Source organism: Parasteatoda tepidariorum, chromosome 5 (assembly GCF_043381705.1).
Source record: "Parasteatoda tepidariorum isolate YZ-2023 chromosome 5, CAS_Ptep_4.0, whole genome shotgun sequence".
Classification (NCBI taxonomy): domain Eukaryota; kingdom Metazoa; phylum Arthropoda; class Arachnida; order Araneae; family Theridiidae; genus Parasteatoda; species Parasteatoda tepidariorum.
Genome location: NC_092208.1, coordinates 81,590,147 through 81,608,253, shown reverse-complemented (window position 1 = coordinate 81,608,253; position 18,107 = coordinate 81,590,147). Strand labels below are relative to the sequence as shown.

Sequence of the window (18,107 nt, the reverse complement as noted above, 5' to 3'; positions counted from 1 at the left end):
CAACAATACACGGATAATCTCTTGAAACAGTATACGACCATATAATCATCTATATTAACAATCTTCATAAAACTTTATTAATATTTTCTCTACTGAAAGGAACTTTTATTTTAATGACGCCAAAAGAGATTAACACAGCTCTAAATATTGGAATATAAATTACAAAAATATTATTTCAATAAAAAGATATCAATTTTAATATAAATAATCTTATTAAAGCTTGTGCTTGAATTTTGAACGGTATGTATCATGTTAAAGAAAATAAAAAAAATGTCTAAGAAATGCAATTTTTTATTAAATTGTCTTTGAGCTTAAAATCAAAAAATTGGTTTATTGAAATTATTTAATATTAACTTTATGAACAATAACATAAAAAAATAAAAAAAGTTTTAATTAAGAAAAGGAATCAATTATTAATGTAGCCCAATTAAAAAATTTATTCTTAAAATTATTTAATTGTAAATTTTATATGAAAATATTAGAACAATAAATAAATATGACTATAAAAGTTGATATGAACACAATAAATGTTTTAATAAATTATAATTTAAAAAATAAGAACAAATAAATATTCTATTAATTTTTATAAAAGCAATTTACTTAATTCGTTAAATTATGTTTTTTTTTTAAAATTAAATATATATGGTTATGTGAATTTCAAGAAATCATTATGCATAACATGTTAAAGAAGAAGAATGGATTTGATTCGTATAATTCAAATATATCATTATTCAACAATAAATAATAAAGTTGAATATTGAACATCTAAGTACTTGTAATGGACGATTAACTTTGGCCAAGATGAAAAAATTGAGCGACATCTCTGAACATTGACTTACATTCACATTCAATAATAATAAACAGATCAGTTGAAAATTTTCACAATTATGTACAACATAACATTTATATACAGTTTTTTTTACGTGTATCAAACCATCAAACAAAGCTCTTAAATATATTAGCAATAGATGAGCTTCGTTATATTGAATTCAAAAAAGAGTCTATTTAATTCTATTCCATAGATATATGGAGAAAAAAAAAATATTTATTTAACCGGGCAACAAGTCCACATATCTTGCAACAGTTTTTTAAAGGCTTTTCTAAATTCAATGTTGAAAATGGTATAGATGACGGGGTTGACGCAGCTGTTGATGTAACCAAGCCACGTAGTCAGAAGAAAAGCAGTCACACCGGGCCTCCAGGTGTCTGACTCTAATTTTATGCATATTGCATCTAGAATATTGCAAGTGAAAAAAGGAACCCAGCACATGAGGAACATTCCTGCAAGAATAACATTGGTCACTTTTGAGAATTATGTACAATTTGAAAGTGACAAATCATCTCGAATAATTATCAATTGAAATATGACATCGGAATATAATTAGATTTCAGTTTGCAATATAGATCTAAAATATTTCATTTAATACTTTTATATACTCTTATACTGTTTTTAATAAACTATTTTAAGAATATTACATTTACCGCAGTTTCCATCATTACTGTTCTTATTATTTTCTTTAGAATATATGCTAAAAAATTAAATAAGAAAACGATACGTGAGGGAAATCAGTAAAACCATTGTCAAACTCTGATGAAGCGTTATCGAGATCGATTAAAATTTAGCCGTAACAATTTATTTAATATATTAAGGAAAAGATTCTTACAGCTTATCTTTGTAGTTTTAAATAAACAGTTTTATTGCGAAACATTTCTAGGTGAGTTAGAGTTGTTCTTGGGGTCTATTATGACATGTTCAGAAGCAAGCAAAGAAACAGATTATAACAGAGAAGCACCCCTAGCGGTATAACTGCAACAAGAAGTTTGTTCCTCAATGATGTTCATATTTTTGAAGTTATACTTCTTATGCGACTTCCAACAAGGTTGCGTTAAACGTTTAACGCTACATTTTTATTGGCCGGGAAATCACGTGGTAGGATCCAGTTTTCCCTCATTCATTTCCATATTGTTTTGGTTCTCACTAGCTTAAAAATAATAAAAGTCATAAAAGTATTGGTTTTCTATAAATATTTTTTTAGTTTGTTTTGATACACACATAATTTAATAGGGTAGTATTTTTTATTTTCAAATTTAGTGGATAACAATTGTAAAAAATGAGTGAAAACAATCCCACGGACAATGCGACGGATTTTAAGGTTACGTCAAGGTACATCTATTGTGAATATCAATTGATTGTTAGGCTTTCTCTTCTGAAATTATATTATGACGCATTCACATACATTATTAATACAAATACATTTTCCAGGGCGAGACGATGAAGCAACCACAAGCACTTCCACTGGTTCAAGAGATCCACGAGGGAAAAATGCACAATATTACCGTGATTACAGAGCACGGAAGCGAGCGGAGCGGGAAAAAGAGTCGTTGAATAGAACTAGTGATCCTTCTACGACTGCTGATTCTTCTACAATTAACGTCGCAAGTTGCGAAGTTTAACTTCTTCCGCGCGGAGGGACACCACGCACTATTTTTTATCTTAAATTTTTAAAACGATAGATAAAAGTTTCTACTGAACAACAAATATTAATTACCGTATTTAGTTTTTTTAAAAATATAATTATATTAACGTTTCTCTATTAATATTTTAATTTGTTTTTTAAATTCGTAATAGTTATGTGCTGCTGCACTATTTACGTATTGTTGTTTTTCACGTAAAATTACTGATTATTTCAGTTTCTTCGGAACTAAACTGGGTGACTTCAAGTGACAAAATGTAAATCTTGAATATTCCGTAAGCATTTTTCAGAAACACCTATTAGAACAGGGGAAATTTTAAAACACTTCTTTTATTCGAAAACCAATAGTTCAAACTATTTCAGGGTTTCAAAATAAGTTTCGTTGTTGATTATTTCGATTTTTTTTTGCAAAGTTTTGTTGTTTTTTTTAATAAAGTTTTATGAGAAAAAAGGTTGTATTGGAGCTTGTTTTTGTTATATATTTAAGTTAGGAATAAAAAGTTCTTTTCGGTGATATGGATGGTTTAGCATTAGTGAATGTTTAACATAGTTAATACACAACGAGTGTAAACATTAGTAAGATTCTAAAAATGGAAATAAATTTTGAAAACTTCGATGTATCCCTCCACTTATGCTATGTAATGCGCGCAAAAAAATAAATAGACCACCCTGAAAAACTTTCGAATCTTTACGTTCTAAGACTCGATCGTAATGGTTCAAAAAAGTGATCTCAAATATTTAAATTAATTAGTGCAGACAATAGTTTACGTTACAAAACCAGACACAAAAATATACTTTTTTTGAATAAATATACCTTTTTCTGGATGGATTCAGATTTATGACCCCAAAATAGAGGGGTGGTTGGCACAATCTGAGAGATATGATCCCAATAGTTTGGTCAGGAGAGTGATTTTAAGTTTGAATCACTTATTGCTAATTTTACTTTCACCATATTTCGAGAACTTTTGAAAGATTTGAAGCATTTTTGCACACAACTACAAAATTCATTTATCCAAAAATGATTCCATGCGAAAAATAACTTTTAGTAAATATTTATTACTTTTTTAAAAATTTTATTCAATAACAGTTGAAAAAAAAATCTTGAATTGTAAGGTATGCAAATTTTTACTTGTAAATAATAACGCATAAAGGGTACCATTCAAAAATGCATTCGTTAAGCTCGATTTTGAATAGAAAAATGCAAAATTTGAGTGAAATTGGTCGAATAGTTCCTGAGAAATCGAAATTTAAAAATACGTCATTTTCAAAATTCCTTTACTCAGGAACTATTCGGCTGATTACGCTCAAATTATTTATTTTGCTTTTTAAAATTGTATTCTTACAATTAATATAAAAATGTGTTCACCTTACAGTTCAAGATGTTTTTGGCTATTATTAAATTAAACAATAAAAAATAACAAATATTTAATAAAAATTATTTTCTGCATGAAATTATCTTTGGTAGACGAATTTTATAATTGCAATCAAAATTTTTAAATTAACTTAAAAATTTCTCGAGATCTGTTGAAATACGCAAAAATTAAAATTAACATTAAGGGGTTCGAACTTTAGACCACTTTCCTGACCAAACCATTGGGTTCATATCTCCCTGATTGCGGATACCCCTATATTTTGGGGTTCATAAACCCGAATCCGTCGAAACAAAGGTATGTGTATTCTGAGAAAGTACGTTTTTATGTCTGATTTCGTATTTTAAAATATCACCAGCATTAATTACTTAGAATAGTTGAGGTCACTCCCACAAGCTATTAAGATTTAGTTCTAGATTGTGAATATCCGATCATTAGGACAAAAGTCATTCAGGGTGGTCCGTTTTTTATTTCGCGTTCTGTGCACAAGACGATGTGGGAAAAGGCTTGATATTCTTGGATTTTATTAGTAAGATTACATTTAAGTTTACAAGTAACCTTTCATAAGATTTTTCTGTATTTCATAAATTCTTAAAGGCAAAAAGCATGGTAAAAGTATGATAAAAGCTACCAGATTACGGTTAAATTTACCGTATTTAGCTCTATGGGAATGCCAAAAAGCTTGGTTATTTTTACCGAAGAGCTTTGAAGGTAATAATTTATAGCAATAAAATTAGGTAAACGTGGTAAAAGCTGGTAATTTTATCATGATACCTTAGAGCGCTGCATAAAAACAATTTATGCTGTTAAATTTACTTTTTAGTTTTTTTTTGTTAAATAAGTAATAAGAACTTAACGGTTAAAGCCTTAAAATTCTATGGTTAAAGCCTTAAAGAATTTTACTGTTAAAGCCTTAAAATTCTTGCTTAGGTGAAACTTATATTATCAGAAACATTTGATTTCTGTGTGATATTTTCTTCATTTGATGCTATTTTAGCAAGCGTTAATGTATATATTACATGGTTTTAGTTTATTAAAATCCATTTAAAAGTAACATATTTGCAATTTGTGCAATATTATGTTCATTTTCGTGGTTTACATAACTATTACACAAATTTAGGTACTTCCGAGGTTTAACTAAGGTTTTTAAGGTGTTATGGTTGATTTGGAGTTGTCTTTAAAAAACAACCCTACAAAATCAACCTCCCAAAATTGTTAATCATTAAAGTTGAAGAAGTTATTTTATTCATACTTGAGCTTGTTTTGAGATTGATAGAAATATACCTTAGAGCAACTTGTTTGGAGAGGTTGTTTTTGAAGTGTACAAGTTATTTTTCTGCAAATAATTATGATTGTAGGGGTAATAATTTCGACTAAAAGTATTTCTGAGCTATACACGAGGTTGATTTAATGAGGTTGAAATTGAGGTTTCTTAATGAGGTAATTTATGATGTAAAACATAACCTCAATTTTTATGCCCAGTGTATTTTTTTACACCTGTCAAAATAACCTAAAAAAACACCTTATTTTTTGAAAGGAGGAGTTTTTTCTCTGTAATATACAGTGTTGTTTGGTATAATGTGTATAATGGTATAAAGTATATTAGATATCAATGTGATATTATTTTAAGTTAATGTTGAAGCAGAATTTTGTTGAAAAAGAAGAGTTTATCTTGATCTTTGCCTATGAACGATTTACGTATTCAAATTTATTTCAAGAGAAATAAATAAAACATATTTTCAGTTCTTCTTATTTTATTTTGTTTTTGAACTATTTTAGAGAAAAGCCAACGTTTCAAGACATTTTACTTACCTAAAACTATGGCGAGTGTTTTTGTTGCTTTTCGTTCTCTTTTTACAGAAGCTTTTTCTCTCTTCTTGCTGCTACTTTTATGCCTTTTTCCAAGATTGAACCTTGATTTCTTCTTTCTTTCTATCACTATCTCGCAAGCATTAGTTTTTGTCTTTGGCGAGGATTTGACGCAGATCCCATTCCGTTTCTGCCCATCTCTTGGCGTGTCGTTAACTTTTGGCGATCCGCTCGGACTTCCGGAAGAGGAAGTTTCAATTTTTGCATTAATAGAAAAATGAGTTTCGATTTGGGAGGGACCATCGTATCCTGAATCCGTGTTGCTGTTACCAGTTTCACTTTGGGTCGTTAGTTTCACGATAACGGGGGTGGAGCTGCCTTTCAGGAGGCTTCTGGGAGTCTCGTCACCATCCACGAGCATGTTCGCCTCGTCTTCGTCGTCTTCTTCAATTTCGTCTTCCTGGGGAATCGAACTTGTGACGTTTGTTGTACCCATTTCGGTATCCATGGAAACTTGGAGGTTGGAACTTGTCGTTTTGTCATCCTTTACGTTCTTACTTTGTCTTTTGGACGATCTCCTGTTGAAGGGTATTTTACTTAGATTGGCTCTTTTTTTCTGTTTTAATGCCCGTTCGTGGATGGCCTGAAATATAAGTTTAAATCAATAGACACTTATTTTATGAATCATTTAACTTAACACGTTTAAAGATTGCGACAAATGCGTGATTTAAAAGCTCTATCACTACCTAATAAAGATAAATTCTTCTTTAGATTTAATTATTTCTCACATACCAACAATATCTTACTTTTTAAAAATAATTATGCGCATTAATAATTGAAAAAAAAGCTAAATTTAGCTATTTAAAAAAATGGACTATTAACTATCTTTCTTCATAAAAATAGGCTTTCAAAACACAAGGACTGAATTATTTGTTTTTTTAAATTCTATTTACAAAGAATAATTTCAATTTATTACAAAATGAAAATAGACAAAAAATTATTTCATAACAAGACAATTTTGCAATCATATCCTTAAAGAGCGGTCAGAAAAATCATAGCAACAAAATTGCTGACAAAATCGTCAATTATGATTTTTTTGATTTAATAGTTATTTGATAAAATCATTTGTCAGAATATCACATAAACTGATAAATTTAACTTGAACGATTCCCGATAGATTTGTTTGAAAATTTCTTAATATGCAATAATAATAATAATAATAATAATAATTATAATGATTAGTGTTTCTGCAAGGTTTGAAATTAATTTTGAAATTATCCGTATTTCGATTTTTTACTGTCACCTTTTTCATATTTATTTTCCGATAACTTAAAATTTACTCTCTGTATTTTGAAATATACATTAAAAATTTGAACTGAGATTTCTAACATGTTATAAAAAATTGAAAACAATTCGTTGATGATTCTTTGAATAAGAAATCTTATTGATAATAAAAAACCATTCTTATCTATTATAAGTTATAAATCAAGAATTATCTTAGACATGAGATCCTTAATTTCTAGCGAATGTCTAACACATTATATTAATATCTATATTGTCTAAAATATATTAAAAGTTTTTAGTTTCCATAAACATGTATTTTTAAAGTATAGAAACTTTAAATGCTATCTACATATTCTTAAGCATTTTATATTAAGGATATGCTAAAACAATTAGTTATTCTTTGAAACATTTTTAAAAATAATTCTCAACAAATAAAGCAACAAATAAAAAAAGTAAACTAGAACTTCTTTTGCATTTAAGTAGTGATGAGTTTATTTTTTTATTATCAGCCTTTGAGAGTATAGCATGCAAATATAATAAGAAAACTAAGCAAAAATTTGATCTTTATGAGTATTTTGGCTATTTTTTTGTTTCTTATTAGCATATTTTTTGCATCGGATTTGCTTAGATTTAACTCCTTTAAAGGAACACTGTAAAAATTAGATACTCAAATTTCACGAAAGCTTCTTCCTTTTTGATGAAACCGCTTCCAGGTTTATGTTCCAAACGAACATACCGTCAAAGTGGTAAAAATGACGAGATCATTATCGTCACTTTTTCGAGGAAGCGAATATCGTAGAAAGTAAGAATTATTTCGTGATTCTAGTTTCGATCGTTTAGTTTTCATTCTAGTTTCGTCATTCTAGTTAACGATGACCCACAATGCACTGCGATATGCTTCCAAGTTGAGAAAGCATTTTTGCCGTATTTGAGAGTTCGTGTTTCGTCACAAATCACGTGATTTCGTAATGAAAAGATTCTCAAAATTAACGATATTTTGCTCAAATACTTCTGAATCGTCAAAAGTGAGAGTTTTATTTCTGAGAGTGAATACTATTTTCATTTGAAACTTAAAAGTAAGATTATCGTTAAAAAAAATTGAATAGATCTTAAAATTTTCTTAAAACAAAAGACTCATTAATTGACAATTTAAATTACTCTTTTTATTTTATATCACCTTATTTTTTAGTTTAAGATCCGTATTCAGAAACTATTATAAAGTTTAAGCACATGCATGTACTTATGTTAGCATGAATGCTTGCTAAAGTATTGTCATACGTATTAGCTTAAGTACGATAGCTTGGTAATTCATATAAAAGTTGTATCGATGAAAATCATCTGCCTTGATGCATAAAATACAATCGATTGCAAAAATTATGCGAAAAAATCTTAATTCGCTGCAAAAGATAAAAAATGATATTTGACATTCTTTAGGGTGAAGATACATTTTTCGGAGGGGGGGGGGATAAATTGAAACACACTGATAAGAATTCAAAAAAATATGTTTATTTTCCTTTTATTATACAGTAATATATTTTTCACTGAATTTTTTTATACTTAAAAATGGTGAAAATGCTTTTGTCTCTTTTTCTCTACTATTTATTCCTTCTTATATTATTTATTATGAGCAAAAAAATTTTTGACGATTGTTATTAACCTTTTCTTAATTTCTGCTTCTTTTAAAAAAGATTCTTAAGATTATTATCTAAAATAAAATATTTCTTGAACAGGAGTTGCGATTACATTGTTAATATGTGCTTATAATGAGTTCTTAAGGCAATATTGATTTTCAATGCATACAATTAAATTTATAATGGGGATTTTTCAACGCATACAATTAAAATTATTTTTTAAACAATCATTAATGTTATGACATTTCAACAATAGTCTCCTCGTTAAAAAGTAAGAATATAAAATAAAAAAAATATGTTCTAAAATAATTTAGCAGGTACATTTTAAAAGAAAATACCAAGTCCATTATATCACTCCGAATTTTATATTGATTATTGCAAACTATGCATTACCATTTAATTGCCTTGAATTATTGTCAAATAATAAAACGATTTTTCTTCAGAATTTTGTTCGGAATATCAAAAAATAACATTTCACAAAGTTTAATTTTACTTCATAAATATTTGGACTTTATTTAAGGTTTTATAAGTTATAAAATTTAATTTAGCTTAACTGTAATCAAAATGTGAGATCATCCAAAATCCTTGGGCCGGGCAAGGTTGACAAAGCCTTTCATCCCTTCAGTGGGTCGATAAATGAGTACCAAGCATGCTTGGGAACTAAACACTGGGGGTTCCACGTTAGGCTGACCACTTGACCGGAGCATCTTCTTCTGCACCCCAGAGCCGAAGGTCAAGAAAACTGAGATGGATACAGTAGGCCTTGGCCCTCTATGAGCTGTCGCGCCACTGAGTTCAGTTTAGTTTTTAGAGATCATTCAAATATTACGTAAGGACTTAAAATATTTGTGATTTGCTTATTTTGCTTAGAAGGGAAGAGGTTTGTGAGAAACGCTTATTCGTGTGTTACTAATCCTCTTATTTTCAATTTTTTTTAAAAATTGCATTAAAATGTAATAGAAAATTATACTTGGAGAAATTTTGAACTTTAAATAAAAATTAAATTATACTGTTAGAAAGTGGAAAAAACATATCATCAAAGATTTTAAGAGTTCAAGACCTACAGAAGAAAAACACAGAATATTTCTTACAATGTTTTACTCAAAATTTTATAAAATGACGCAGACAAATTTTTAAATATTGTTTTATAATATAAATCTTTTGTTTTAATTTGACACTAATGAAAGATTTCTACGATACAAGCTAAATTTAAAGCAGAAAAACAAGACTATGGAGATATTTTAAACTTTAAATCCGAGTTTCACGTTCTTGGAATAAATCTTAAGGGATCGAGGGGGGGACCCCAAATATCCTAAATAATTAGTGCAGACGATATTTTAAGTTACGAAATCTGACACGAAAACGTGCTTTCTCTGTATAAACATACCTTTTTTCGACCGGTTCAGATTTTTAACCCCCGAAATACACTACTGGCCATTAAAATTGCTACACCATAAAGGCGACAGACCACGAACGAGATATTTGCAAGACGGATAAAGCATGTTGTGGTATGCAAATGATTAGCTTATCAGCGCATTCACGCAAAGTAGGCGGCGGTAGCGACACCTACAATGTGTATAAAAGAAGAGATTTGACAGTAAGTTTCTCATACAGAAATTGAATTTGAGCGTTGTTCTTGAGTAAAAAAGTTTTCGTTATGCCTCAAATGCCTCGAAGGAGAAATGTCTATCAGCACGCGTCTGAGTTTGATCAAGGTTGAATTGTGGTCTACCGGGATTGCGATTTATCATACCGAAGTATTGCTTCTCGCATTGGTCGAGATCCTATGACTGTTAGCAGAAAATGGAATCGTTGGGTTCGTGACGGTCATATGAAACGCAGTGCCGGTTCTCAGCGGCCCACCATCACTAACAGCCGAGAAGACAAACACATTATCCGCAGGGCTTTAAGGGATCGTTCAGCTACGTTACGAACCCTGAGTCAACAAATAGAGTCATTTGCAAGACAACAAGTGTCTGCACGAACAGTTCGACTACGTTTGCAGCATGAACTGCCAGACGCTGAATCACTGGCAAGAGCGCTTCCAATGGTGTGCTCAATGACGAACTTTGACGCAGGAATGGCATGACGTCGCCTTTTCAGACGAATCCAGGTTCTGTAGACAGCATCATGATGGCCACATCCGTGTTCGGCGAAATCGTGTAGAACGCCTGACAGCTTGCATTCGACATGGTCATACTGGCTCTCCACCTCGAGTTAGGGTATGGGGTGCCATTGAATGCACGTATTGATCACCTCCTGTTCGCTTTGCCGGCACTTTGAACAGCAGCCGTTACATTTCTGATGTGTTAGGGCCAGTTGCTCTGCCTTATCTTCGAGTTCCTCATAACGCTACGTTTCAGCAGAGCAATGCACGACGGCATGTTGCCCACACTGCACTGACCTTCCTTGACACCGAACATGTTCGCCTGTTGCCCTAGCCAGCACATTCTCTTGATCTCTCGCCAATTGAAATCGTCTGGTGAACGATTGCCGAGCGACTGCCCCACCACCACACGTCAGTCACTACGGTCGATGCATTGTGGCATAATGTTAAAGCTGCATGGAATACTGTACCCGTTCATGCTATCCTGTCTCTGTTCAACTCGATGCCCTGGAGAATAACTGTGTTATTACTGCCAGGGGAGTAAAACTATAATGTATGTGACCAATAAATATCATTCTGTTATTTGCATTCCTTCCTGGTGTAGCAATTTTAATGGACAGTAGTGTATATTAGGGATAAACGCAATCAGGGAAATATGGTCCTAATAGTTTGGTAAGAAGAGCGATCCAAATATTTGACCCCTTAATATTAATTTTAGTTTTAGCGTATTTCGCCATATTTCGGGAACTTTTTAAGCGAATTGAAAAATTTTTGAACACGATACTAATCGAAAACATTTTGAAAGGTATAAATTTGTTTTTAACTTACTTTACATTAAAGTACGTAATTTCAAGTGGCGAATATCAAATTTGAGGGAAATCAGTTGAACAGTTCAAATTAAATTTTAAATATACGACTTTCTTAAAATTTGATTTCTCAGGAACTATTCAATTTTTTTCAAATTTTGTATTTTGCCACGTAAAAATACATTCTTTGAAAAGATATAAAAAATTGTATGCCTTACAATTGAAAATTTTTTCCACCTATTATTAAACGAAATAATAAAAAACAATAAAAAGTTACTAAGGTATACTTTTTCCATGTAAATATTTTTGGCTAAACTAATTTTTGATTGTGTGGAAAAAATTTTCAAATGGCTAATTTCGAGATATTGCAAAATACGCAAAAAGTATGATTGACATTAGGAGGCCTAAACTATGACCACTCTCCTGAGTAAACTATTAGGACCATATTTATCAGATGGCGGCTTTCATATATATTTTGGGGATAGAAAATCTTCATTCGTCGAAATAAGGTATCTTTATTCAGAGAAAATAAGTTTTTGTATCTGATTTCGTAACTTAAAATATCGTCTGCACTAACTAGCTAACCTATTTGAGACCGCATCCGAAACCCCCTAGGACTGAATCCTAAAAAGTGATGATCGAATCATATTAGATCAAAAATAATTCAGGGAAGATCCGTTTTTTATTTTGTGCACTGTACAAAATTAAAAACGTATTGGAGTTTTTATATCCTTCTACGTTTCCCAAAAAGACACACCATTTTTATTAAATGTATCGAAGTACCTCAGAGGTATTGCTTTGTTTTGAGAACTTGGAAGATTTTGTTAACCGGACAGATTTAGCGTGCACCAGTCACCAGTTTGCATATGGGGGTGTTTGGATGGCGGGGATTGAACTCACGACCTCTGGGACATGGGCCTGATGCTCTATCAACCAGGCTATCTCGACCCAATGATATTTTGATAATCTTAATAGTAATAATAGTATCATTCCAAATGCGGGTTAGCTCTATGTAAAAGTTCTCTACGAAGGCGAATTTCTCCCAATACTCGATCCAAGATTTCCCTTGTCTTCTGGATTGGGTTCAAAATTACAAGGCTGCGGAGTTGAACATTGGTAGTCGCGTAAACTCAGAATTGGGTCAGATGTTCAACCCCAGTTCTGAAATATAATAGTTACATACCAGATAAAGGCGTACATCTTTTTATCAAATCAAGAATTTAACATATGTTTTTAATTTGTATTTTGTATAATTATTACATAAAAAATCAAAATTCATGTAGCCAAGAAACAAAACAATTTTAAAGATGACATGTAGTTTGTTTTTCATAATTAAATAAACTTATTTTCATGTAGATATTTTTGTAAGGAATATCATATGATTATATTTCCTATAAGTATATATCATATAAGTATATATCATATAAGTATATATCATATAAGTATATATCGTATAAATATATATCGTAGAGGAACGAAATTACTATTTCCTTATTTAAATACCTATCAATTTTTAGCTTAAATTCTTTCACAAATTCGTCACAATATATATACAAGCTCTCCTTTTAATTAAGAATTTTAAATACAAGCACTACCCACGTTTCTTAATGAACTAACCTGAAAAGAAATTCTTTTATTACTTTCTGATTAAATTCAGGTCACGCTAATTAATTTTTCAAGTTTAAATTCACAGTATAAAAGTTCATTTTTATGAATATTACTTTTATTAAAAATGAGATTGAAATTTTGCTAATATTTCATGATAAAAAAGAACTGAAATTTTCTTATTCAAAAGGCACTTTTAAGGGAACAGAATGAAAAAAAAGGTGAGATTTAGAAAAGCTTCCATAAAGCTTTTTCAAGTTTCATAAAGAAATATTTTATCCGCAAAAATAACAATGTGACTTCGATTTTTCTTTCGTCTCCTGTTAGTGGACGATATTTTTAGCTTAAATGGGGCTTCGGATAAAAACCTGGAAGGTATTGAATTTATTGTTGGGAATATGTTACAGAATTCAGTTTATTTTATTGGAAGCAAATTTCGTACGAAGGTTTTCAGAGAAAGTTTGAAACCTAAAAAATTCCTCATAGTTTTACCAAATTCGTCATATAATTATGCCTCAAAATCAACGATTGTGTTATATAATAATACTATGTACACAGTAAAAAACTCCGGATCAAATTTAGTACCGGCAATCAATTTTCGTTACTTTTTACCGTAAAATCCACTTTTACCTGAACATGTTACGGAACAAAAAAATCTGATGTTCTGTAGTGTTTTATTAGAATTGCTATAAAATCAGGGAATCACTCTAATTATCTAAATATTACTGTAAAAATTATTGAATAATATTTTGCGATGGAATATTTTATGGATGATGCACCCAAAATGCTGGTGCTTCATTCCGCAATTTGATCCGAAACGCTTTACATTGTGCGTCAGTAGTTGGAGATTGTTTTCAAATGGAGTAATCCGTAAGTAATATAGTTGATATCTAGGACTTTTTTGCAATGCCTGTTGTTAACGTTGTTGTCGTCGTTATTAAGGCAGAGGGAGTGTGATTGCTCTTGTTTTCCAGTGGCACCATCAATAACCAAGAATTCGACTTCTAGCATACCCATACGTCACACCCGTTTATAGGGCGGACCCATTCATACATTCATTAATTCGTCCACAGATCTTAATTTTGACCTGAACCAGAAAACCATCAATTTCCGATTCAGTTCCCTTTGAGGTATTGTCTTGTTATGACAACATAGAGAACTTTAAAACCCAATAGATTTAACGTGCACCAGTCATGATTTACTACACGGGGAGTCTTCAGCCTTCTGGAATCGAACTCTCGTTCTCACAATATTGAGTCCCGCAACCTGCCAACCAGGCTATTCAGGCCATAAATAGTGCAAATATTTGGGCTTGGCCTGGATTTGAACGCGGAACCTCTCGCAAACTAAGTGAAAGGGCAATATTTGCAGCTCAAATGGAGCTTTGAATAAATAGCAGAAAGTTAATAAGATTAATTTGGTTTAATGTCCAGGGATTTAGTTTATTTTTTCCGAAGCAAATAAAAGACTCCATTGTTAAAGAGATTTGCATAGAAAACAAATTGTATCAAAAATTGAAAACTTTCAACCAAACGGATTAATTTACTAAATATTCAAGAGCCTAATTGCTCTAAAAAAATTGAATTATAATATTGCTGAAAGAACATTGTTAGGAAAAATGCAATGAAACAAAAAATTGGAGTGATATTTCCGGGGACATATTGTGACAGTTGATTACTTTAGTAACGGTTATATTGATAAAATGTCTACATGATCAATATATTTTCCTTGTTGCGTGGATTACTGTGATCATATGGGATTAAACTTATAAACCTGCTTAATTTTATCATTAGCTAATATTGAAAGCAATAATCACAATAATTTACACCTCTTAATAATAAAAACATTAATCAAAATTTACATTTTTTAAAATTATTATAAGCTGTTTGAGTTTTTTAATGTTACCAAGCAAATAATTTCCTTATGATCAAAAATGTGCACTCTATAATTTGAGAATTAACGTACACCATTTTGTCTGTTCATTAATTGCTCACAGAACATTCCAAACTGCTCACAGGCTCATTTTTTATTCAATTACTGGTTGATTTTATAAGGAATTAGTAATTACACTAAGAAGAAAAGCATGGTCAAAACTACCTGAATATGTTAAAATTTATCGTGTCTAAAGCTCTGAGAAAATCTCAAGTAGCTCGGTAGTTTTTAACAAATCACTTCAATAATGATTTTGGCAAAATTATTAATAAAACATGGTTTTTTAATGTATGATGAAAGTTGGTAAATGTGGTAAAATTTAGCAATTTTATCATAATACTTTACGGCATGGCATAAAAGCCATTTATTCGATAATATTTTTTTCTATGCTTTGCATTTTTTTACAATATGTGTGTAAATAAGAATCATAATTTTGAATACCAAAATTTTCGGCTAATGGTTGCCATATGAACAGTAAAATTAACAAAATGAATGGTTTAAATAGTGAATACTTTAGTTTCATAATCAAGAATTATGTTTTTTTACGAGAAATGTCATTTCCACATAGTGCGGTAATTTTACCAGACTTTTCTTACTCCGTGTAATGATAAAATATATCTGTGACAACTGACTGTAGTAGAAATAAGCCTTGCGCTGAATGAATGAACCTTTGAAGACTTTTGCAGGTCTAACTGGCATTTCATGCAGCGATCTCTGTAAAAGATAATTTCTAGATTTAAAAAAAAAAAGGAAAAAAAAAAGAGAGAAAACTTGCATTTTGTTACTTAAGGGTGCAAAGCTGACATTCTTCCTTCTTAAATGGCTTCAACGTTCACCGGACTTAAAGTATCGCAACTGTTTCCACTGTGATTGTGATTACAGATTACATTCTCGCTATGTAGGTCAAAGTATAATACGAATCAAATGATATCAGAGAAAATTAAAGTGACAAAATATCTACCGTACAAGGGATAGCTTATCAAATACATGAAGATCCATATGGAAGAAAATGAGAAATTTGATCAGACATAGATTTAGACGGCAATTTTGTATCTGTTATTATATTTATATATATATGTTACGGTGAATGACCGAAGTCTCGAAAATGTCGACATTCACCGGTGAATGTCAACATTCACGTATTCGCTTGGTGTATGTCCGAAAATTTTTGCTAAATACCCTTATTTCTGACTTTCACCGGTGAATGTCAACAATCACATAGTCGCTTTGGTGAATGTCCGAAATATTTATTACATTCGATTTGATATGAATTTATTCGTGGATATAATTACATTTATTCCATATTTTAATACTTACTGACGATAGATCAGAAGAAACATCAGTGTTTGGGGTATCGGGCCATACATTTCCATTTGCCCGATATACATCGCTCGGTATACCCTACACTGATGCTTTTTTAAGATTAAGTGCCACTGCCCGGTATACACCAAGTATCGGGCAAATATATACCGGGCAGTATATATATATATATATATATATNTATATATATATATAAAATGCTAGGATCCCCGTGTAGTAAATGGTGGATGGTGCACGTGTTAAGTCTTCCAGGTCACAATATCCTCCATGCTCCCGTAACAAACTATACCTCTTAGGGTACTGAATTGGAGATTGATCATTCTTTGGTTAAGGTCAAAATTACAATCTGTCGATCAATGAATGGATGTATAAATGTGTCTGCCCTATAAGCGGGTGTGGCAGAAGTCGAATTCTTGGCTATAGATGATGCCAGTAGAAGACCAGAACAATCACATCCCTTGCCTCAATGCCTTACGACAACAATAGCAGAAAACTAATATAACTTTGGAAAAGAAACAACTGAATTTGCTTCCTAAAAGGTGATTTGATTCTTTGAGTATTTCAAATATCTTGTAGGAATATCTGAGTAAAATTACCGTATGAAGTACCAGCACTTTGGATGCATTATTCGTAAAATCCATTTTACCACAAAATCTATTTTCGCCGTAAGATATTACACCGTAGTTCCTGCAGTAATAATTATTTAATTAGAGGGATTTTACTTTAATTAGTGAAAATTACTGTATATCAGAATGTCTTTCCGTATCATGTTGCGGTAAAAGTTTTACGGTAAAAAATACCGGCACCCTGAGTGGCGGTACCTTTTATCGTAATTTGACCAGGAATTTTTCTCTAATGTAGATAGTTCTTGAAATTTCTAAATGACATAAATTTATGGCTAACACAATCGAGTCAAATGTTTTATTTAGATAAATTTAGTAACATATTAAACGGTTTGAGGGTCTTTCACGAAAAATCTATAATTAGATGCAAGGTATTAATTATTTTTGATTGAAAGGTATGAATTACTTTGAATATCCTATAATAAAGGAAGACCATGACAATGCAGGGTATGTAAAATGAACTGAGAGATGAATATATGATGAAATCTGAATTATAGAAGACACAGAGTGTAGACACCCTTTCTGGCGAAGTGTTCAATCCCAACATGATAGGAGAACCAATTGCAGCTGACACCAGCCAAACAAAAGCTATTGTTACAAAAACTCTTTTATTATTTCGATGCTTTGAATATTTAATTGGTTGTGTCACAGCAATGAACCTGAAAATAAAAATACGACAATAAGTGATACATGAAATGTTGCAGAAAAACAACTTGCAAAAGATATATGCAAAATAGAATTTGGACAAAATTCAATGGCATTTTTAATCTGATGGTATCATATAAAATGTGAATCCTTTTTTTTGCATTTTTATAGCATGTTAGTACCTGACGTGTTGTTATTCTTTCTTCTTTACATAAGTTGCCTAGAATTATTAACCTTGATTTGAAACAAATAAGCGGAGCATCCTGCAAAGAATTTTACGATTTGAGGACAACTTTTGTTTATGGAAAATATTATTTTTTATATGCAGCAAAGATATTTGCTTAGCTGATAACTAATATCAAGAGCAGTACCATTTTTATCAAACTTGGTTTCTTTTCTAAGTAGTTTTGAAATATAATATAATATTGTGAATTTGAACACACGTAAAAAAACCTTTAAAATCGCTTTTATTTTTTTTATATCTTTATTTGATGAAATCAT

At 30.9% G+C, this 18,107-nt stretch overlaps 1 protein-coding gene across 1 annotated transcript in view; it reads right to left on the bottom strand.

The window, feature by feature from the left end:
* Nucleotides 1-618: 618 nt before the first annotated feature.
* LOC107456815 (dopamine D2-like receptor) overlaps nucleotides 619-18,107 on the bottom strand; it is a 227,377-nt gene continuing 209,888 nt past the window's right edge. Inside the window, exons 4-6 of the mRNA XM_071180684.1 lie at nucleotides 17,368-17,620; nucleotides 5,657-6,296; nucleotides 619-1,281 (exon numbers count right to left, since the gene is read on the bottom strand). Of these exons, the coding sequence (XP_071036785.1) occupies nucleotides 1,046-1,281; nucleotides 5,657-6,296; nucleotides 17,368-17,620 (1,129 nt within the window). The 3' untranslated portion in view covers nucleotides 619-1,045. The remainder of the gene's footprint in view (nucleotides 1,282-5,656; nucleotides 6,297-17,367; nucleotides 17,621-18,107) is intronic.